The 23316-nt window shown below is 36.0% G+C and overlaps 1 protein-coding gene across 4 annotated transcripts; it reads right to left on the bottom strand.

Moving 5' to 3' along the window:
• Positions 1–878: 878 nt before the first annotated feature.
• On the bottom strand, positions 879–19314 carry LOC128240128 (uncharacterized). Of its 4 annotated transcripts, none has more exons than XM_052956644.1 (9): positions 19044–19314; positions 16983–17076; positions 16529–16720; positions 16171–16266; positions 15579–15779; positions 14460–14684; positions 5621–5711; positions 5137–5352; positions 879–2088 (listed from the first exon to the last, which is right to left on the bottom strand). In XM_052956644.1, the coding sequence occupies exons 1-6, from the start codon at positions 19044–19046 to the stop codon at positions 14473–14475; spliced, it is 798 nt and encodes a 265-aa protein (XP_052812604.1). In that variant the 5' UTR covers positions 19047–19314; the 3' UTR covers positions 879–2088; positions 5137–5352; positions 5621–5711; positions 14460–14472. The 4 variants fall into 4 exon arrangements, with proteins under 4 accessions (XP_052812604.1, XP_052812605.1, XP_052812606.1 ...); XM_052956645.1 differs by having other exon boundaries at positions 5137–5321; XM_052956646.1 differs by having other exon boundaries at positions 16529–16687.
• Between the last annotated feature and the right edge of the window lie 4002 nt (positions 19315–23316).

Here is a 23316-nt window from a genome sequence, read left to right as displayed (position 1 = left end):
TGCAGCTTCAAAAGTTTGCACAACATTATACACAAATGTCAAATGACTACCCTTTTATAAAACGTGATGAAAATAAGAATTGCCTTCAATGCTGCGGTGTATTTATATACAGCAACAAAATTAGAGTACAAAATAAAACGTTAAAATTGTTTTCATCCCAGCTTCACTTTCAATGCCATTGTTGCATATCGTTAATATTTTGTCAGTTACTTAAAGTGCTGTCAATACTGATGTACCAATACAATTGTGTAACTTGCGAGATATATTTTGCACAACATTTAAAGTGTGAAAGAAACACTCTTAATTTTGAAAGTTTTATTTAAAGGCCCAGTTTAAGCTTTCTATAAGTGACGCCGCCACCTCCCCCCCCCCCAACAGTGTATTTGAACACAACCTCTGTTAATTGATCTTAATCTTATTGCCTAATTGTCTTATCAGATCTCAAATCTGAGTATCCTGCTGTGCAGTTTTCGATGTTTTATAATAAAAATGGACCCAAAATGGTCCTGAGCCAATAAACGAATACACAGGAAATTGGTCCCTACTGTGACACCAGTGCAATTAGCAGGAGATGCACAGCAGGGGATTAACATGCCAAACATTCCTTAACCTAGGTTTTTAAGAAGTCTTAAAGCCACTTCAAACAGAAGAAAAAACAATAGCCGGAAAAAGATTACATACACTAGTATCTAACGGGCACAATTCTGGATTACTGCAAGAAAGTATTGTTTTATTTATTATTTAAATGATTTGATTCTAGGCAATTACAATTTTTTTATAACAATTACATTCACATCGTTATATTTTAAATGTGCACTCCTACCAGCTACCATTGCTCACCTCTTTCTCCTAAACACCAAACGAAAACAGAGAAGTCAAATACTTCCTCAATTTATTTCGTTACATGACTTTTGTATACATTATCAATATATGCATGATCTACATGTATATCTGAGAAAATAAAATTCAAAAACATAACAAGTGCTGTGCACAAGTTCACACTGTCAGCTGTAAATGTTTCAGGCTTTATCCAATTCCTTTTATCAGTTTATGAAATATGCTCTGGACAATATTTCGAATTTAAAATAAATTGTTTACAAAGAATACTTGGCAACTAAGGGCATACGACTACGCTGTACAGTTCCACATTGCAACCATTAAAAGTTCTTTGGTAAAATGAAATACTTTAAATAATTATGGAGTTATGCTCCTGGCAAATCTTGCTTTAAAATAATATACAAGAAATATTTATGTTTTCGTCAGTTCCCTTTGAGACGCACATAATTTACAAAACACATGTAAGGTCGCCATAATATACATGTTCCTCCCTCTGTTTTCGGCCGAAGGTAAACTTTAAAAAAGCTTGTTTGGTGAAACAAGAGATTCCTATGAATCTCATTCTTTTTTATATTTGTCTATTGTCATATTCAAAGGCTTTGGTTGTCCCTATAACACCACAGTGATATTTTATTATAACATAATATTCTGTTGATTACTGTCAATGGAGAATGTTAAACAGTTCAAGTTTAACGACCGGAGCAATTTTGAGACATATAATACAGTTTTAATTTGTTTACAAAACATGGAAACATATAACACAACATTTATGGACTTCTCCACAATTAAATATGATGTGATACTCACAAAAGTTAACCAATATACACTATTGCCACTCCTCAGTTAAATATGATGTGATACTTACAAAAGGCAACTAATATACACTATTGCCACTCCGCAGTTACAGATTATGTGATACTCACAAAAGTTAACCAATATACACTATTGCCACTCCTCAGTTAAATATGATGTGATACTTACAAAAGGCAACTAATATACACTATTGCCACTCCGCAGTTACAGATGATGTGATACTCACAAAAGGTTACCAATATACACTATTGCCACTCCTCAGTTAAATATGATGTGATACTCAAAAAGGTAACCAATATACACTATTGCCACTCCTCAGTTAAATAGGATGTGATACTCAAAAAAGGTAACCAATATACACTATTGCCAAAACTATACCAGCAAACGGCACCACGATCCCACAGATTACACAGAGAAATGGGAATTTCTGCCAACACGCTGAAATGTATATAGAACAAACAATATATAAATTGAACACAGTGACTTAAAAGGAAAACTATAGAATGAAAACTATAGAGTATAGTTTTCCAGTGTGTGTATATCACGTGTTAAATTGCGTCAGAAATGCTACGTTGGAGGGCAATATTTTGCTTCGAATGAAGACTTTATACAATGATAACATTTTTTCACCACTTTAAATGTAACATAGCGCAGTCTACGCCGCTGACGGAGCTCATCCTTTTGTCTCTAACCAGAGTTTGATTGAGAGTTTAATTTCTTACAACACTTCCACTGTTTCATTTAATATGGTGTTGTTAAAAAAAAGTTATCTTTATAAGAAGTCTTCATTTTAGGCACATTTTTGCCTTCCGACGTAACTATATGACGTTATTTATCACGGTGTATACACACACTGTGATCTCGCAGTATGAAAACGTAATGCAAATCATCCTCTACGTATTTGTTTGCATAATAGGTAAGTTTATAGTAGAGCTCAATGTTAAACAACTGTAAATTTAGATGATATGTATCTAAGGCCACACCAAATCAATGTTTAGTTCCTCGGATTTTTGCCAAAAAAAATTGGAGCGAGCGAGCGAAAAAAAAAATGTCAGTTTTCATTAAAACCGAAGCGAGCGAAGAGCGAAACATATATTTTTCCTTATATTCAATATAAATAAGAAGGATTGTTCAAAATAATTGCCCTTAAACCCATTTTAATGCCATCTTGAACTGAACCTCTAATGGACATTGGGAAAATGTCGGAATACACACTATTTATTCATCCGTGTTTAGTACAAGCAAATCTAATTTCTTATATAATTTAAACGTACTTTAATATGACGATCATTCATATAAATAATAAATAACCCTGCTTTTAGTAAAAAGTTTGAAACGACTTAAATAAATCTACCTGAATTAGTTTAACATCATATGCAACTGTATTTAGACATAACTTCGGATTGATTTTGGATTTGTAAAAAATGATCACTTACAAGGCATCATCATACATCAGACTCCATATAACATAGACAAAATTTTGTTTTTATTATCACACGAAATGCAATGACGTTAGATGTTTTTATGCACAAGCCAATTGTATATGCCTCCCCCCCCCCCTAAGTCCGGACTAGCGGGGACTTTGACTTCCGGTCTCTCAAAACCCGGGTAAAATACCCGACCTGCAGGGACACACTGCTGGTAAAATCCCTGCCAAATGGCCCCGCAACCCCGAATACCTATGTGAGGCCCATTCCCGACTATTTTCAATATGAAGACAAAACCACATTAACTAGGCACTGCGGGGCCACTGTAAGGTAAAAACATAGCCCATTGCCTCTGCTGTCCATGGTATACCCCTGGAACAAGGGCGAGGGGTGGGCGGGGCAGTGGTTACAATTGACAAGTGCATTACAATCCCGGATTATGCTGCAAATAAAAATAAAATATAAGGTGATAAACTTACGCTTACTTATGTTGAGGTATATCCAGACCTGTGTTTATATCGCTATTTGTGAAAAGATACTTGTTCAAAACTGTTGTTTTGTCAGAATTTGATCAAAATGAGCTTGATACATCAATTTGGACCAAACAATGACTCATGTTCCATGTCATCTTCAGCATCGTCGTAACGAGGTAAAATTTTGGTCCCTTGTATTATGGCTTGAATAAAATAGTACTAAGTTGATCATTCCGACGAGTCACTAATTACGCAATTTAATCGCTACCAGTCTCAGATACACACGCTTTATTGCATAATGATTTCTTTAAATAATGATCCTTTAGTGCATGAGACGATCAACAATGACTTCAAGCATGCTCAAAACATATTTATTGTCAAAAATAAGATTTAATTTCCAAACTTCGAGCCACATTGTTTATACCGGAAGCCGCCATTTTGATTGAATTTATTGATACCCATGCGAAACCGATCGAGATACAGTATAAAAACACTACGCATCGGTAACTTCCCTTTACAAAAACACCAAAACTAGCGTAGAAAAAAAATACTTGATTATTTTTAGCCTTTTAATAAATTATTACCTGAAAAAAATCTGCTTGGCGATCAAAATGGAGGTGCGGGCGCACAAAAAAAATAAAAATATTTTTTTTACATTTTCAAAAAAATAGGAGCGGTAAATCCGAGGAACGAAATATCAATTTGGTGTGGCCTAAGCAGACATTACCGTACTTATAACAAACAATCATTTCAGTAAATAAATGCCATTCTATATGATGCAATATATTTGTCACATGCTACACCTTGTTTCCGAATCCATAAGGATTTGTTACACATCACACTAACTTTGCGTCATTTCTGGTCAGAAAATATATCATTCCGTGTAAATAATCTAATTAAAGAAGGAGCTTAATTAGATAATTTTCAAAAATAAAAAAAGGTTTCTTATTCTGTATATATGATAAAGATTGAATGAGATACATTCGTTTAACTACCACCTTAATCAAAATAGGTAAACGTGACATTTTTCTGATTTTTTTTTTTTTAAAAGCCGTTCGGTATTTATGTACTAAAAAAAGGAAATGACGTCTTAATAACGTCACCAACCAGGTGCGATAGTACGATTTGCAAATAAAGCAAATTTCTATAAGATTAAACGTTTTATGTGGTGATTCACACTAGATTTCATCAAGTAATTAATTTTACTTTCAAGCGGATTTGAATTGGGTTTAAATTATTCAAAGATCTATATTTATTCAACGCACGTACCGCGGGTTAATGCAATTGCATTTTGGTTTCGGCGTTCAGCACCGGCGTAGGCGACACAGATAGGTATTTTAATTGACCGGAAGAGCAAGCGATAACATTAACCGGTGAGACGTCATAATTTAGTGCACAATTTTATTCAACTAATGTCGAAAATATGTAAATAAGCTCAAATAAGGTTATTTACTAACAACTTAACTGAACTTGTTGAATACGGTTTTGTAGGAAAATGACGACTCGTGACATATCGTATACATTAACTGATTGGACATTTTTTTAAATCGAGAGGACAATGCAACTTTTCTTTCTAGAAAACGTACATATAATGTCGTTGCACCGACAGGAATGACCATCATCACCACTTTGGACGGGATATGCAGCAGTTATTCTGTCTAAATCTTGGTCTAGGTCTGAGTCTGGATTTGCAACAGTGACAGGGTCTGGGTCTGGGTTCTCGGCGGTAGAGATCGTGGACTCAGAACTCCTGTGCGCTACCGGCCTATCCCTGTAAAGCTCATCATAAGATGGCGGAGGGTCTATGTGAGACAAGTATTACATATGTTTATATGAATACACACACTATATAAAAAAGACCATTTGTTCTAGAAATAATATATACACGCTTGTTTCAAACTTAACAGGACAAACGCAACATCTTGCAAAGAGCCAAAACAAACATATAAACAATGAGTCCTTCCCCTCTCAAAGGAAAACTCCAATAAAAATAAGAAAATCTCCATGAATATGAGGATAACTCCATCCCATTTCCTACTAGTTAACTAAGGCTTGGAAGTATGCATTTACCTGTAGGCTCATGTCTGTGGTAACTTGTAGAGACACTGGAATACTCTGGAGGATCAATTTCCATGGGGTAGTCATCGGGTACTGCATCGGCCTGAAACAAAATATTGCCTTGTCAGCCGTGTCCAAGAAAGTACAAATATTTAAACTATCTATGTACGTTTGTAATCGTCCACCAAACATACCAAAATCGCATATATATTCATTAAATTTCCCAATTTGAGTATCCCGTGAGTAGACAATTATTTTAGCATGTTGCTCTTTCAATTTGCTTTACGTTAACACTCAGCCGTTAATCATTAGAAACAAAATGCTTTAAAAATTATAATTATGAACTGTAATCATAGTCTTAATCATTCGGAGCTCCTCGGCCATTTTTTCAAAAACAACCTCGGATGTATATGGACGGTTTACATACTTAAAAAGTGGTACGTTTAAGTCCGCTGCAAATAGATCGCGTAGTAATCTTATTTAGTAGTTAAAATTTATGACTTAACTCTTGGGAATCGTAATTATGTTTGCAATAATACACTTCACTGGCAATCAATTTAAACTGAGAGCAATGAATACAACTCTTAAACACTACATTTAATTAATGCTTTTATTCAAAAAAATACGGACTACTTCAACAGATGTACCGGAATACATCCGAGGTTGTTTTTGAAAAAATGGCCGAGGAGTTCCGAATGAGTCTTAATCACAAAATCATTTCCGGCCGCCGCAAACAAACTGTATCGATGGCCTGAAGTACCTGTATCCTTTGACTTTACTAGAGGATGTTATATATCACATTTTAGTTCATCTTTCTAATTCATAGCACACCATCGATACCACGTCGGAAATACCAAATGACGCTGTCAGGGCCAAAACGTGTATATTATGAAAAGCGTTTTCAAACTTCACTAAACATGAATCCGTTATTGAATAAGAGTCTTTTAACTTTGTCTTAGCGCTCTACTATCAAAAAACAAGCACTGCGAGTTCTGATTCGTTTTCTTTAACATGTAAACATGAGCTCCATTGTCCATTTTTATTTTTATAAGATTTAATTGGATTAAATTAAGAATCTTTTTTTTTTGAAATTATATGGTTCATTTTTTGCAAGAATTTATCTAAAAATCAGGCAATACATAACACGTTCTCAGAGGTCACATTTTTCCACGTGAACGTGTACCTAGACTATGCATGGGTTTATCTCTGCCCTGTTGCATTGAATACATAATTACTATTGACAATATAAAGTTTTCCTAACTAACAAGTAATTTCTTAATTGCAGACAGCACTTCATATTTATACTTAATGATAAGGCTGTACGTAATTAACATTCTTTCTGAATGCTGCTTCTTCGCAGCATTGAGGGAGTTCAAAAACTCCATCACGGCCTCCAATCTCTCTTGCATCAACATAGTCTTATTATCTTGTGTCATGGTTAGACCGTTCCGCACTACAAAATAGTACGTCATTAACCTTTTCAACCACCGCAGCATTGGTAGGTGACATATGGACAGCGCTATGAGCTGTTAGAAGGGCGGCCACGATAGTTGCTTCCATGTCAGGAGTCTGGTAGACGCAACCTGGGATCGGGCAATCTACGGCAGGCATGAGTTGATAAATAACTGTGTCAATTTAAACGATTTTTTCCAGACACAGTGCGCATAAACACTATTCATACCGATGAAAACATAAATACCTCAGTTATACATTTTACGAAGACACTTTCACAATAAACACATTCCAAATTCCAGTATAAAGCAGAAACAGCCTTACACACATGTTTCAGATAAGCAGGTTGGAGGAGCAGAGATACATGTTTCTCAGATATCTTAAAATACCAATGCGGGGAGAAAGAAACCACTCGTCAAGGACGTGGGATCCCATGAACAAGCAGTGCAGGGGAATGTGAAACAAGACGCAAAGTCTAAAAATAGCAGGAATGTCGGATTGATTTGTTTACTAAATGTGCATGGATTAATTGGTAAACGTTTGAACAAGTTAGATTCAGAAGAAACGATGGCTTATTCAATTAAAATGGCAAATTATCATGTTAACGGAATCATCTTGAAGAGATCTTTAAAACTGTCAGGTAAAAATATTTTATTCATATGAAATAAACAGATAAACTAAGCAGTTAGGTGGAGGTTTAATTACTTAGTTCAAGTTTTAGTCTGATGGGGATGTCTTACTATTTTAAGCATAGTACCTAGAAGCAGCAGTTGGAAACTATTTAATACTTTAAATATATTTGATATTATTATTTCCAGCTTGTATATGTTAATAGTATCAAGCAAATCCATGAAACAAAGCTGTCAAGAATGCTGCGTACCTGCCGCAAGGAAAACAATAGGTTTCGGAACCTTAACTGTTTTTTTACTATTATTTCCACTTCAGAGAATGTGAATTCATCTGTCAAAGGTACGATGGAAACTATATCTGATCCGAAAAGTTCATTTGAATTATTAAGCGCATTTTTTTCTTGCGTTTATGCATGCCCTACTACGAGCAAATGACTCGCTAGCATGCTTCATTGAATTTGCTCGCATGCCCTACTGCGTGCATACAGCATAAACGCATGAAAATAATGCGATTAATCCTTATATTTACATTAGCAAAAAATATTCATTGCGATTAAAAATTAGCTGTATCTTCTGCAATTGAGTATTTGTTCTTATAGAAGTAAAACTTGCTTCATTATGACTTGAGGTGTCTCTGTAGTTTGTACTGTTATATTGATAAAAACAACACGTCCTCCCACACAGTTTTGGGATGCGCCTTTTAAAACATCCAGGTCAATGTCATGATATATGTAAATGTTTCTTATATTTGATGTGATATTTGTGTGCCGAAATCCAATTCATATTGTATTTACATTCATGCAATAAAATATTATTAAAACTTAAAAACATAAAACATATTTCGTGAGATTCTTACTCAAGAAATTGTCAATAACCGTGCCTTTGATAATAGAGTAACTGTACTCGAGTGCTTCAGCCAACCGTTTATTCAATATTAAACTTAAATATATACCCATCAAAAATCCACACGCAATGCAGATTGCAAAATACGGAAAATGCCTGTTTACTTGCATAACGTCAAATTATAAACGTATCACGCGATGTTAAACCGACGTCATAAACAATGCGTCTTTTACGTTATATTTTTTATGAGAACATGCGCTTTTTTCTTGTTTGTGATTTTATGTTCGATGTCTTTGGCGTTTACCCAGTGCCATTTAACCGGGTTTCTCCAAAATGAAAATACTCAACCTAAAAATAACCTAACTTTATTTCAATTACTAATAGTTTGCAATAAATATAATATTGCACTTCATAATTGTACGCATTTTAAGTTGATAATTAAAACTGAATTCATTTTAGGCAGTACTGTGTGTTGAAAGAGGTATCCTACCGGTTATCGAACACAGCACTGGTTCCCGTTATGAGAAACATCAAGAAACTGAGTCCCGCGGCAATCGAACTTTACACTGGTGAACATTACGAAAGCCAACTAGAGGGCAGCCGTGCAAAGAGTCCGCACATCTGACCGGTATCAGTAGCACTTGTGGCAGGAATAAGAATCAATGACATATTTAGCCTGTTTTCTCATTAACTGTTGCTGGATCCCACTGTAGCCTGCTTTTTCTGTGTTCAGTTGTTGGAGGCCCATGAGGCCTGTTCTATCTGTCAACAGTTAATGGATTCCTTTGTATCCTGATGTCTCTGTTACAGTCGTTGGTGGTCCCTGTAGCCTTTTTTCCCTGTTTACAGTTGATGGAGGCCCCTGTAACATGTTTCCCCTATTTACAGTTGTTGGAGGCCCCTATAGCATGTTTCCCTGTTTTAAGTTGTTGGAGGGCCCTATAGTATGTTTCCATGTTTAAAGTTGTTGGAGGCCCATGTAGCATGTTTCCCTGTTTAAAGTTGTACGAGGCCCCTATAGAATGTTTCCCTGTTTAAAGTTATTGGAGGGCCCGGTGCATGTTTTCCCTGTTTAAAGTTGTTGGAGGCCCCTATAGAATGTTTCCCTGTTTACAGTTGTTGGAGGCCCTTTTAGCATGTTTTCTCATGTACAGTTGTTGGAGGCCCATGTAGCATGTTTTCCCTGTTTAAAGTTGTAGGAGGCCCTTTAAGCATGTTTTCCCTGTTTACAGTTGTTGGAGGCCCTTTTAGTATATTTTCTCATGTACAGTTGTTGGAGGCCCATGTAGCATGTTTTCCTGTTTAAAGTAATTGGAGGCCCTTTTAGCATGTTTTCTCGTGTAAAGTTGTTGGAGGCCAATGTAACCTGTTTTCTCATGTACAGTTGTTGGAGGCCCATGTAACCTGTTTTCTCATGTACAGTTGTTGGAGGCCCATGTAGCCTGTTTTCTCATGAACAGTTGTTGGAGGCCCATGTAGCCTGTTTTCTCATGTACAGTTGTTCGAGGCCCATGTAACCTGTTTTCTCATGTACAGTTGTTGGAGGCCCATGTAGCCTGTTTTCTCATGTACAGTTGTTGGAGGCCCATGTAGCATGTTTTCTCATGTACAGTTGTTGGAGGCCCATATAGCCTGTTTTCTCATGTACACTTGTTACAGGCCCATGTGACCTGTTTTCTCATGTACAGTTGTTGGAGGCCCATGTAGCCTGTTTTCTCCTGTACAGTTGTTGGAGGCCCATGTAACCTGTTTTCTCATGTACAGTTGCTGGAGGCCCATGTAGCATGTTTTCTCATGTACAGTTGTTGAAGGCCCATGTAGCCTGTTTTCTCATGAACAGTTGTTGGAGGCCCATGTAGCCTGTTTTCTCATGTACAGTTGTTGGAGGCCCATGTAGCCTGTTTTCTCATGTACAGTTGTTGGAGGCCCATGTAGCATGTTTTCTCATGTACAGTTGTTGGATTCCCCTGTAGCATGTTTTATCATATACAGTTGTTGGAAGCCCATGTAGCATGTTTTCTCATGTACATTTCTTGGAGGCCCCTATAGCATCTTTTCCCTGTTTACAGTTCTTGGAGGGCCCTTTTAGTATGATTTCCCTGTTTACAGTTTTTGGAGGCCCCTGAAGCATGTTTTCTCATGTACAGTTGTTGGAAGCCCATGTAGCATGTTTTCTCATGTACAGTTGTTGGAGGCCCCTGTAGCATTTTTTCTCAGGTACAGTTGTAGGAGGCCCCTGTAGCATGTTTTCTCAGGTACAGTTGGTGGAGGCCCCTGTAGCATGTTTTCTCATGTACAGTTGTTGGAGGCCCATGTAGCATGTTTTCTCATGTACAGTTGTTGGAGGCCCATGTAACCTGTTTTCTCATGTACAGTTGTTGGAGGCCCATGTAGCATGTTTTCTCATGTACAGTTGTTGGAGGCCCATGTAGCCTGTTTTCTCATGTACAGTTGTTGGAGGCCCATGTAGCCTGTTTTCTCATGTACAGTTGTCGGAGGCCAATGTAACCTGTTTTCTCATGTACAGTTGTCGGAGGCCAATGTAGCCTGTTTTCTCATGTACAGTTGTCGGAGGCCAATGTAGCCTGTTTTCTCATGTACAGTTGTCCGAGGCCCATGTAACCTGTTTTCTCATGTACAGTTGTTGGAGGCCCATGTAGCCTGTTTTCTCATGTACAGTTGTTGGAGGCCCATGTAACCTGTTTTCTCATGTACAGTTGTTGGAGGCCCATGTAGCATGTTTTCTCATGTACAGTTGTTGGAGGCCCATGTAGCCTGTTTTCTCATGTACAGTTGTTGGAGGCCCATGTAGCCTGTTTTCTCATGTACAGTTGTCGGAGGCCAATGTAACCTGTTTTCTCATGTACAGTTGTCGGAGGCCAATGTAGCCTGTTTTCTCATGTACAGTTGTCGGAGGCCAATGTAGCCTGTTTTCTCATGTACAGTTGTCCGAGGCCCATGTAACCTGTTTTCTCATGTACAGTTGTTGGAGGCCCATGTAGCCTGTTTTCTCATGTACAGTTGTTGGAGGCCCATGTAACCTGTTTTCTCATGTACAGTTGTTGGAGGCCAATGTAGCCTGTTTTCTCATGTACAGTTGTTGGAGGCCAATGTAACCTGTTTTCTCATGTACAGTTATTGGAGGCCCCTGTAGCCTGTTTTCTCATGTACAGTTGTTGGAGGCCCATGTAGCCTGTTTTCTCATGTACAGTTGTTGGAGGTCAATGTAGCCTGTTTTCTCATGTACAGTTGTTGGAAGCCAATGTAACCTGTTTTCTCATGTACAGTTGTTGGAAGCCAATGTAGCCTTTTTTCTCATGTACAGTTGTTGGAGGCCAATGTAACCTGTTTTCTCATGTACAGTTGTTGGAGGCCCATGTAGCCTGTTTTCTCATGTACAGTTGTTGGAGGCCCATGTAGCCTGTTTTCTCATGTACAGTTGTTGGAAGCCCATGTAGCCTGTTTTCTCATGTACAGTTGTTGGAGGCCCATGTAGCCTGTTTTCTCATGTACAGTTGTTGGAGGCCAATGTAACCTGTTTTCTCATGTACAGTTGTTGGAGGCCAATGTAACCTGTTTTCTCATGTACAGTTGTTGGAAGCCCATGTAGCCTGTTTTCTCATGTACAGTTGTTGGAGGCCCATGTAGCCTGTTTTCTCATGTACAGTTGTTGGAGGCCAATGTAGCCTGTTTTCTCATGTACAGTTGTTGGAGGCCAATGTAACCTGTTTTCTCATGTACAGTTGTTGGAGGCCCATGTAGCCTGTTTTCTCATGTACAGTTGTTGGAGGCCAATGTAACCTGTTTTCTCATGTACAGTTGTTGGAGGCCCCTGTAGCCTGTTTTCTCATGTACAGTTGTTGGAGGCCCATGTAGCATGTTTTCCTGTTTAAAGTTGTTGGAGGCCAATGTAGCCTGTTTTCTCATGTACAGTTGTTGGAGGCCAATGTAGCCTGTTTTCTCATGTACAGTTGTTGGAAGCCCATGTAGCCTGTTTTCTCATGTACAGTTGTTGGAGGCCAATGTAACCTGTTTTCTCATGTACAGTTGTTGGAGGCCCATGTAACCTGTTTTCTCATGTACAGTTGTTGAAGGCCCATGTAGCCTGTTTTCTCATGTACAGTTGTTGGAGGCCAATGTAACCTGTTTTCTCATGTACAGTTGTTGGAGGCCCATGTAGCCTGTTTTCTCATGTACAGTTGTTGGAGGCCAATGTAACCTGTTTTCTCATGTACAGTTGTTGAAGGCCCATGTAGCCCGTTTTCTCATGTACAGTTGTTGGAGGCCCATGTAGCCTGTTTTCTCATGTACAGTTGTTGGAGGCCAATGTAGCCTGTTTTCTCATGTACAGTTGTTGGAGGCCAATGTAGCCTGTTTTCTCATGTACAGTTGTTGGAAGCCCATGTAGCCTGTTTTCTCATGTACAGTTGTTGGAGGCCAATGTAGCCTGTTTTCTCATGTACAGTTGTTGGAGGCCCATGTAGCCTGTTTTCTCATGTACAGTTGTTGAAGGCCCATGTAGCCTGTTTTCTCATGTACAGTTGTTGGAGGCCAATGTAACCTGTTTTCTCATGTACAGTTGTTGGAGGCCCATGTAGCCTGTTTTCTCATGTACAGTTATTGGAGGCCCCTGTAGCCTGTTTTCTCATGTACAGTTGTTGGAGGCCAATGTAACCTGTTTTCTCATGTACAGTTGTTGGAGGCCCATGTAGCCTGTTTTCTCATGTAAATTTGTTGGAGGCCCATGTAGCCTGTTTTCTCATGTACAGTTGTTGGAGGCCAATGTAACCTGTTTTCTCATGTACAGTTGTTGGAGGCCAATGTAGCCTGTTTTCTCATGTACAGTTGTTGGAGGCCAATGTAGCCTATTTTCTCATGTACAGTTGTTGGAGGCCCATGTAGCCTGTTTTCTCATGTACAGTTGTTGAAGGCCCATGTAGCCTATTTTCTCATGTACAGTTGTTGGAGGCCCATGTAGCCTGTTTTCTCATGTACAGTTGTTGGAGGCCAATGTAACCTGTTTTCTCATGTACAGTTGTTGGAGGCCAATGTAGCCTGTTTTCTCATGTACAGTTGTTGGAGGCCAATGTAACCTGTTTTCTCATGTACAGTTGTTGGAGGCCAATGTAACCTGTTTTCTCATGTACAGTTGTCGGAGGCCAATGTAACCTGTTTTCTCATGTACAGTTGTTGGAGGCCGCTGTAGCATGTTTTCTCATGTACAGTTGTTGGAGGCCAATGTAACCTGTTTTCTCATGTACAGTTGTTGGAGGCCAATGTAACCTGTTTTCTCATGTACAGTTGTTGGAGGCCAATGTAACCTGTTTTCTCATGTACAGTTGTTGGAGGCCCATGTAACCTGTTTTCTCATGTACAGTTGTTGGAGGCCCATGTAGCCTGTTTTCTCATGTACAGTTGTTGGAGGCCCATGTAGCCTGTTTTCTCATGTACAGTTGTCTGAGGCCCCTGTAGCATGTTTTCTCATGTACAGTTGTTGGAGGCCCATGTAACCTGTTTTCTCATGTACAGTTGTTGGAGGCCCATGTAGCCCGTTTTCTCATGTACAGTTGTTGGAGGCCGATATATCATGTTGATATACAGTAATCATTATGTATGTTTTCGTTAACCATTGCAGATATCAAGCGTTATTCATTTTATCTCGCATGTCTAAGATGTGGTTTCATTGTTTTTTTTCGTTTTGAATGGTTGCTAGCCAATAAAATTTTATTACAACACAGTGATAGGCGACGCACATTTATGACATCGAAGTAAAACGTTATAAAGTGAGGAGCAAGACAATTCGGTTATATTCACGGTATTTTTCATTTGGCTGAACCAGCTGACTATCTTATATGTACCCCCGTTTTATCTATCCATGTGCAAACAGCTTATTTCAAATTTACAAGCCTTCATAAAACACGCCTTACGTTAACAGAATACTCATGTTCCTCTCTCAGTGTCAGAGTTGTCACAATGTTTGGGGCTTTCTTTCCTCTTGAAAACATACAAGCTCGCAATAATCAGTAGACCAGCGAGAATGTAGAGTGAGATAAGCAGCCAGTAGGAGAAGTAGAAAACGTGGGAGTTACAGTAGCCGGGTTTGGCCTCGTTGTGCTCTAGTCGCCCGTGATACCTGTGGGTGAACACGTTACCTGGTGGAAGATAAACAATGAAGATTTTTTATATGACCTGAATATATTATTCTTTTGATTAGTCTGAATATCCTCAATTTGTATCAAAAACATTGTTAAATTTACGGTTGTTGACGTTTTTTCATCTTAATACTACAATTACACCTTTAAAATAAGATATGCAGTTAATTCTATAAATGTTAATGGCTAAACAGGTCAAATATAACCACTGACATATGATTTATACATGGACTGCATTTGTCCTTGTAAATCAATAATAGATGGAAACGTGTAATTAAAACATCAATGGGTTTGTCTTAAATTAAACATGTGATATCCACCAGCAGCCGATTGTATAAATCTTGGATAAAGTGTTTACAGGCCATCTTTGGCCAGCTTGCATATTTAGGTAAATTGATTGTATCATAGTAATTAGTGGATAAAATTGGCAAATCAGCAAACATTTCTCCAGTTGAAAGCAGAATTGCTGCAACTAGTAATTATCGAATTGTATTTAATAACTAACAAGTTCATAAATATATATGAATGTGTTACCTTAGACTATAAGCTTTAAAAGTTTAAAAAAAATGATTGCAAATGTACATTCTTCAAGAGAGATAATTCGGAAACGAAACCTACATGCATAATTAAACCATGTAAGTATCGGTTTGAAACTTTCAAGTGACAATAATGAGAATTGCATATCTGTCAAATCCCTCTAGTCCTCTAGCAACGGCTTAAGTTGTCCTCTCAGTTTCTCGAAGGCTTGGCATATGTGCGAATTGGAGGAATGAAAAATCTCACAATGACTGATATGGCCCTCAAATTTCTTTTACAGTAAGAATAGTGTTGAAACAGCAATTACTTATTAATGCAATACAGTTGCATGTTGATTATGTCTACACAAAAACTTACATGCAATAAAATCTCCGAGTATGGCAAGGTTAACCAGGAAATCAAAAGGGTTTAGGCAGCACACTTTGTAATCCATCCTGTCTTGATCAAAGCACATCTGAACGCACAAGGACACGATCTTGAGCAGCGCTAGTACCCCGCCTACCACAAGGCAGACAGGCAACCTGCTCTCTCCCGGACATTCGTTGAAATAAATACCTCCTGCAGGGAACATGTATTTAGTGTAAATAATACTCGAAAAATAAGCGAATACATTCGGCACATGTTGTTATAACTAATACGCTGTACTTTCATTGCATGCCAAATGCGTGTATCAGTCTTCTTATGTCATTTGCTTATAAGCCCGATCGGATCACATCAGTGCATTAAATTGTTAAAAACTAACAACACTGGTTTACGATATTTTTGTTACAACCCTTCAAATAGGTGTTTATCGGAAGTCATTTGGTCAATAAAGTTTAAAATTACATTATATATCAGGTGTCTCTTAAATAATTGTGTTGACTAATAATAAACATAAACTCCCATGTCTCAGTCAAACTCACTTGCAGTCAAAACAGAATGCTAAATAAGGGATTACAGTGATACCTACCGAATACCAACAACAGTATTGGTACGGATATAACAGCACACGGGACCACGATCACACATATCGCAAAACACAGAAATGCGAAGTTCAGCAGAATCGCTAAAATATATAGACGAATAGGTTACTTGCAACCAATATTAAACAACTATATCTTTATAATATTTTTGTATTACCAGACATAACCGTTCACAACTTACGTTTATAGCTTATGTCAGTGAATGAGTGACGCTCCATTTTATAATATATTAAGATTTATTTGTTTGGATATTTTAAACAACAATGCAGCATACAATTTGTTCATTAGGGATATACTTTTTAGAAACAATAAAGCATACAACTTGTCATGTTTAAGAGAACTAACAGATGGGATCGTTGCATCGACAATCGTCATCATCGTCATTCTGTACGGGATTTAGAGCAGAGACATTGTTTGAATCAGGGTCTGGGATTTCGGTGGTAGACTGGTGGGGCCCATGCAGAGGGGTGGCCTCGAAGTGTTCCTTATTCGATACCGGCTTCTCTGCGAACAGTTCATCGTAGGTAGGAGGAGGTGCTATGTGAGTAGAAATACCATCCTTGTAAATGTATACATGCATTTCTGCGGAGGGATACCTCGAAAAAACAAAATACAAAGTGTGAAAATGGAAGCCTCGTAATGAGTAAGACTGGTCGTTGACAGCAATGGTGCTCTTAAGAACGAACTCTTAAAGTGTTTTATTTTTTCACTGAGAACAACTCATTCATATTCAATGATCCAAAAGACCTAAAGACCAGACAATATACAATGAACGACTGTACTGGAGGTATTTATTCACCTGTAGGCTCTAGAGGTTTGTGATGGTTCGTAGAGCCGGTATAATAATGTAGAGGCACACTCCCAGTGGGGTAGTCATCAAGCGTTGCATTGGCCTGAAACACAAACTAGATTGCCGGACTAGTCCCAAAAATAGAAGCATTGCATCGGCATTTTACACAAATTTCTCTATCGGAAATGTCCCGGACAGAATAAGCATTACATTGGTCTGAAGCACATGAAGCCTTGTCGGACATGTCCTTGAAAATACAAGCATTGCATCGGCATGAAACACAAACTGCCTTGTAAAACGTGTCCCGGAATATTTAAGCATTGCATCTGACTGACACACAGCCTCCCTTTTCGAAGATGTCCCGGAAAATACAAACATTGCAACGGCCTGAAACACAAACTGCCTTGCCGAACATGTCCTAAAAACAAACAAGAATTGTTACAGCCTGAAACACAAACGCATTATCAGACATGTTCGTGTTTTGACCAACTTATAAAATATTTGCTTGCTTGCAATGGTCGACCCAACAGACGTATCCCGAAATATTCAAACATTGCATCTGTCTGAAACACAAACTGCCTTGCCGGACATGGCACTGGAAATAAACAAGCATTGTATCAGCCTGAAACACAAAAGCCGTATCAGACATGTAGTTAATTTGACAAACTTATAAAATATTTGTTTATTTGCAAAGGCCGATCCAGCATACCAAAATTGCCTCAAATTCATTCGTTACGCCATTCGAAGGCATTTGTGGTAGAAGGATGCTCTCTATTTACTCACAAATTAATTATGATACTATATTATTTATGGATGATATTGTACTGTATATATCATTTTAATCGAACTGCCGAACCACGAGGCCGATGCAAACAAAATGTTTTAAAGGATGGTCTATTGTATATGTAGCCTTTGTCTACAGTATCTGCTGGTAGCAAATCCGGGAACTCGACTGTATGATTAGGCCTAAAAAAAAAAATTGTTTAATTAGGGTTACATCCTTTTCAAAAATAGGTAAGGTAGGTAGGCTTTTTATTTTTTATTTTTATTAGGCTTTATATAAAAATGTCATTTTCATCATTGGAGAATGGTGTTAAAGTTATCTTCTATATAAGCATTTAAGGTTTTAAACTTCATATTGAAAGACAAAAAAATAAAATTTTATATATTTTTTTTCAAACTGACTATAAAAACGGTAGGGTCGGCGCCTATTCCGTAGGTAGGGTCGGGTAACCCGAACCAAATGTAATTTTTTTTTAGGCCTTAGAACTTAAGTTTCATATTTCAACTGATACTGCACATTAATGGCCACGCTACTTCCAAACTTTTATATTATCCTTTAAGTTTTTAAGAACCTTGCCTAACATGTAAACTTTACGAAATGCATGTCTTTCAATTTTCAACAGAAAATAGAGAAATGCACTGCGACATCATCTTCGTTTTTTCGATCATGATTAAAATTAACTCGAATCCGTTCTGAAAATTCTCTAGTTTTGTTTGAAAAAAATATGATTTGAATGTATATAAATATAGAGTGAAACATTCTTTATTTCCTCCATAATGAAGAGCCATAAATAGAATCCATGACAAACACAAAAATAACAGGGGGGTTTTAATGTTAATCATCTGAGAAAAAAAAACGAATATGTTATTATAAATGTATATACAATCAACGAAACAAATATCATTAAATCACAGTAGAAATTAAAAATGTAGGCAATAGGATAATTTACTACATTACATTGTGTGTAAAAATAATATCCAAATTGATCAAATGCTTTTATGGTGGCAAGCGGTAAGCAAATATATATATAACTGTTAAGCTTTACATATACATATGTAAAATATAAATTTTTAAACTTTCATTAATATAAAAGTCATAAATTTTAAAATGAAAATACTGTTAAACCCCATTATACAAAACCTGCGGAATAAAAACAAATAGTGAACTGTAGCCTTTCCGATGTGGTTTCGATAATGATTAACTCCCTTGACTATCTATAAATAACCTCCATGATGCATTATTTATAGGTTTTAGTAAACTGTTTGAATTACAGCAAGTATACATACCATTGTCACTTCAAAAACATCACCTGTGTATATTCGTACCCTTATGTGCACTTAACCCTGTGAATTATACATTTTTACTCTGTTTCTAACGTTATTTATTTTTAAGTCCCGGGTTTTACATTACTTATACAGTTCTGCACTAAAATCGTTCTAGAACTTATGCCGGTTTATTGATATAAGTTATGCTTTGCACTTAATGAAATAAACACTTCCAAGCACTCCCTTTTTGCATGAACAATTACAAAATAAACACAAAAGATACAAAACATGAATAATGATTAGAATGGAAAATGTCAGCTTAAGAAATAAGGGAAATAACCCGATTAATCGATCATTCGGAAGCTCGTTGGAACCTCTGCGCAACCGCATAAATAACTTGACGATTAAATACATTGTAATGGCTTAGACTTTGAAGTAGTTTAGCAATCGGCACATCGCCAAGGCGTGTCATATAATAATTTAGTACAAACAAAGTGACATTTAATACAAGTATAATGGTTGCATTTATATTATAAATTGCGATAATACGGCATAAAGCATAAAGTGTATATTAAATATCAATCGATACATCGTTAGCAATATAATCAATCACAGCATATATTGGAAATACTAAATTTAGTTGTACAAGAGCCTATATCAAGGGCTTTATAGTGCAAGACGGTGGTAACCCAATAAAGAAGTAGACGTTACAATGAGCTGTAATAAGCCGTATATATTGTAATAGTACTCTTTAATTATGTTTTTAATCTATATAAAAGTAACTTATATTTAGTATTTCTGTCATCATTTAATGTGCCTCCTATCTTTACATATGTGTAGCTTTACATGTCTTTAAGTATTAGTTTCGTGTTTGGTCATGTTATAATGTCCCTTATACTTCTTATCAAATTATAAGAAAACACATACAAAAGATATATAAAAACTTATGAATTGTTTTATATTCATTATAATTATATTCTTTTGACAATTTTCACTTGTATGTATTTATAAAATCTTATCAATTCGCAACCTTGGAGATGAGCCAGTTAAAGATCCAAAATCCTTGTACAAAAATTATTACAAAGTGGCACTAATTTCGATAATGTGCATTTAATGAGAAATTTGATTGATTATATCGAACAAAAAGAGATTACTGCTTGCTTTATTAATTTAGATCAAGAAAAAGCTTTTGATAGAGTATCATGGCCATAATGTTTTCAGTTTTAGAATCCTTCGGATTTGATATAAAATTCATCAAGTGGGTTAAAGTTTTGTATAACGATATCTCATCTTCAATTATTGTAAATGGACATAGCCTTTTCATAGAGCCTTTTCATTTAGAGCGTTCACTTCGTCAAGGATGTTCACTTTCTCCGTTACTTTATATTCTATGTTTAGAACCTTTGGCTAAGAAAGTGCAAAATGATAATGATATACATGGCATTGTAGCTCCAGGCGGTAAATTTCATGATAAAATGTCACTGTATGCTGATGATAATACTTCTGTTTTAACCGATGATAGATCTGTTACCTTATTTTTTAAACATGTTCATAACTTTCAAAGAATGTCGGGATCCAAAATTAATTACAATAAATCTTCAGGAATGTTTTTAGGAAAATGGAAAAATAGAAGTGATCATCCCTTTGGAATTTTATGGGTAGAGGATTGCAAATTACTCGGGTATAAGTTTGGATATAATTTGACTTATGATGACATCTGGAGTAAATTATTAAATAATTTTAGAAATACTTGAACTTGTGGTCTTCTCGTCGTATGTCTTTTAAAGGAAAAAGTACTATTTTAAAAAGTTATGTAGTTTCTAAAATACTGTACTATATTTTTGCCCAATATATGCCTCAATATTATCGAAATATGTTTCAAAGATCGTGTTTTAGATATATATGGAACAACACTTTTGAACCCATTTCAAGGAAAACCCTATATTAACCCTTAAGTCAGGGTGGTTTAAACGTTCCTTGTATATCGTCAAAAATTAAAGCATTTTATTTGTCACATATTTGTAGATATTTAAATGATGACGATATTCCTTGGAAGTATTTTACAACATATTGGATTGGTATACAGATGCGTAGCTATAAACTTTCACTTGCTTCAAATTTAATTCTACATAGTGAGTTTGTCCCGTCCTTTTAGATTAATTGTCCTACATATTTAAAAGAGTTCAGAGAATTATCTCCTTTCCTGCCTAATATCTTAACGGCAAAACAATAATATATTTCCTTTGTTACACGACAAATTTAACCAGAATGTGTTAAAGATAGTCCATATATCAACTTTAAAAACTCATTCCATAACATTTTTTAGAGCAATTGATCCGACATGCAGACATACTTGTTTTAAACTCGTTCACAACTTCATATATGTTAACTCATTCTTAGCAAGGTTTAATCGTTCCCTTCCAACTAAGTCTTCTTTCTGTAATAAACATGAAACAATTGATTATCTTTTTATAGAATGTGGTTTTGTTCTACCAATAAATAAAACATTCTTGTATTTATTTAATTTAGTTACAAATGGAAATTATTCCTTTAGTAAAAAATGGTTTTATTTTGATGAGCATGTGAAATATGTTTTCCTAATAATTTTATCTGAATCAAGCCATATTATTTGGGGTTCCAGAAACGAGGTTAAAAAGAAAGTTAAAGTGTTTTTTTTTAAATGATCTTATTCATAGGTTTTTAAATAGAATAAAACATAATAATAGATTTTAAAAGGTTACATATTGATAAATTTAAGTCATATTGGTCGAATTTCTGTTTAATAGAAAGCGATAAAGTATTACATTATTTTACCATTTTAGATGCAAATCAGTATATTCGATAGACATTTCTTAAAAATAATATAATCATTCTATACCGTGGTTATTCGTGTGCTGTTGTGTGTGTTTTTTTTTGTGCTTTCAGGTTGATGGTTGTACGAGAAAGGCCTGACAGCTTGGACCGTCAGCCATCTTCCTGCGAGCTGATGATATTCATCGATTTTTTGTACATTACTGTTTGATTTATTTTTTTACCCAGATTCATATCATTTCAAACAACCATCATTCCACTCATCACTCATATGTATATATTCTTCCCCTTCATAATACTGTAATACAGATTATTAGTAAAACATAAGAACATTTTTCAATTACTAAATATAAAGCTCATTGTGAACTTTCCAGTGACATCAGTGTAAATATGTGACTTTCATTTTTCATCCTTTCTAAAACATATTTTGTACTTGTATATATATATGTTTCAGTTAGTTTTGTTATTGTGTTTTCTTGATGCATGTTTGGTGGGGCGCTATACACCTCACCCTCATGTTTGTTTTATATGAATAAATTTTATGAAAAAGAAAAAAACAACACAATGGAATATATGTTATGAAAAAGAAAAAATGATAAAGAAAAGAACAAATACTATGAAAAATAAAATAAAACACCGTCTCTCCCTACAACGGACCAAAGAAGTTAAATATATCGCATTAGTTCATTCGACAAAGGTTGCATATGATTAGAAAGGTTGCAGAGAGAAATATATTATAAAGGGCTATTATATTGTTATCCTTTATCTTATGACTAAAACACACACACTTCGCAAACGTCCGAACCTCAACCCCGAAGAGCACGGTTACAATATAGACAATTATTATGTTGACTCTATTCGTATGAGCTAGGTGCCATTTAGATTTTACGATATGCAACTGTTATTGCTATTTCTGGAGTAAGGTGTGGTCATAGATATTTTTAGCATAAACAACTTTTATTTTAACTTTGATTTAGCAATCAACTTTTTAACAGTCTTAGTGCAATACTTATTCTTATTGGCTGGTACGAAAATATAATTTGTTAATACACTTGTAGTTTGAATTTCGGTGTATATAGTTTAGTAATTTGTCAAACACTAACCAATATTTGGCCTTATTATGTTACTTGTTTATACCAATAAATGGCCAAAGGCAAACGCCGATGTATCGATATAACTTATATTGTAACAATATTGTTACGTAATTGAATAAAACAAAATTTGCTTTCATGAATGTTTAAAGGCACCGGTACGCGCTATAAGAAATTTCCAACTGGTCATTCGGACAATATAAGAAATAGCGTTGACTACGTGGATTAACTGTATAGATTGGGGAAACACATTTACCTTATTTGTGGGTTATTTTTTATTGGAATAAATTGATTGTTAAAATACGCGATATAACTCGCGTATGCTTTTCTAAGTGAATTTTTTTATATATATATATATATATAGACAAAGGAAACAAATATGACCAGGTTTA

Source organism: Mya arenaria, chromosome 7 (assembly GCF_026914265.1).
Source record: "Mya arenaria isolate MELC-2E11 chromosome 7, ASM2691426v1".
In the NCBI taxonomy this organism is placed as follows: domain Eukaryota; kingdom Metazoa; phylum Mollusca; class Bivalvia; order Myida; family Myidae; genus Mya; species Mya arenaria.
The sequence above is the reverse complement of the archived record's forward strand: the minus strand, read 5'-3'. Positions and strand labels throughout refer to the sequence as shown.

What these genes read in the sequence shown, in the direction of transcription:
- LOC128240128 (XM_052956644.1), bottom strand. An exon ending in CAAACCTCTAGAGCCTACAG is followed by an intron (nt 16,721 to 16,982) that starts GTGAATAAATAC and finishes CTACTCACATAG; the next exon opens with CACCTCCTCCTACCTACGAT. An exon ending in AATACTGTTGTTGGTATTCG is followed by an intron (nt 15,780 to 16,170) that starts GTAGGTATCACT and finishes TGTTCCCTGCAG; the next exon opens with GAGGTATTTATTTCAACGAA.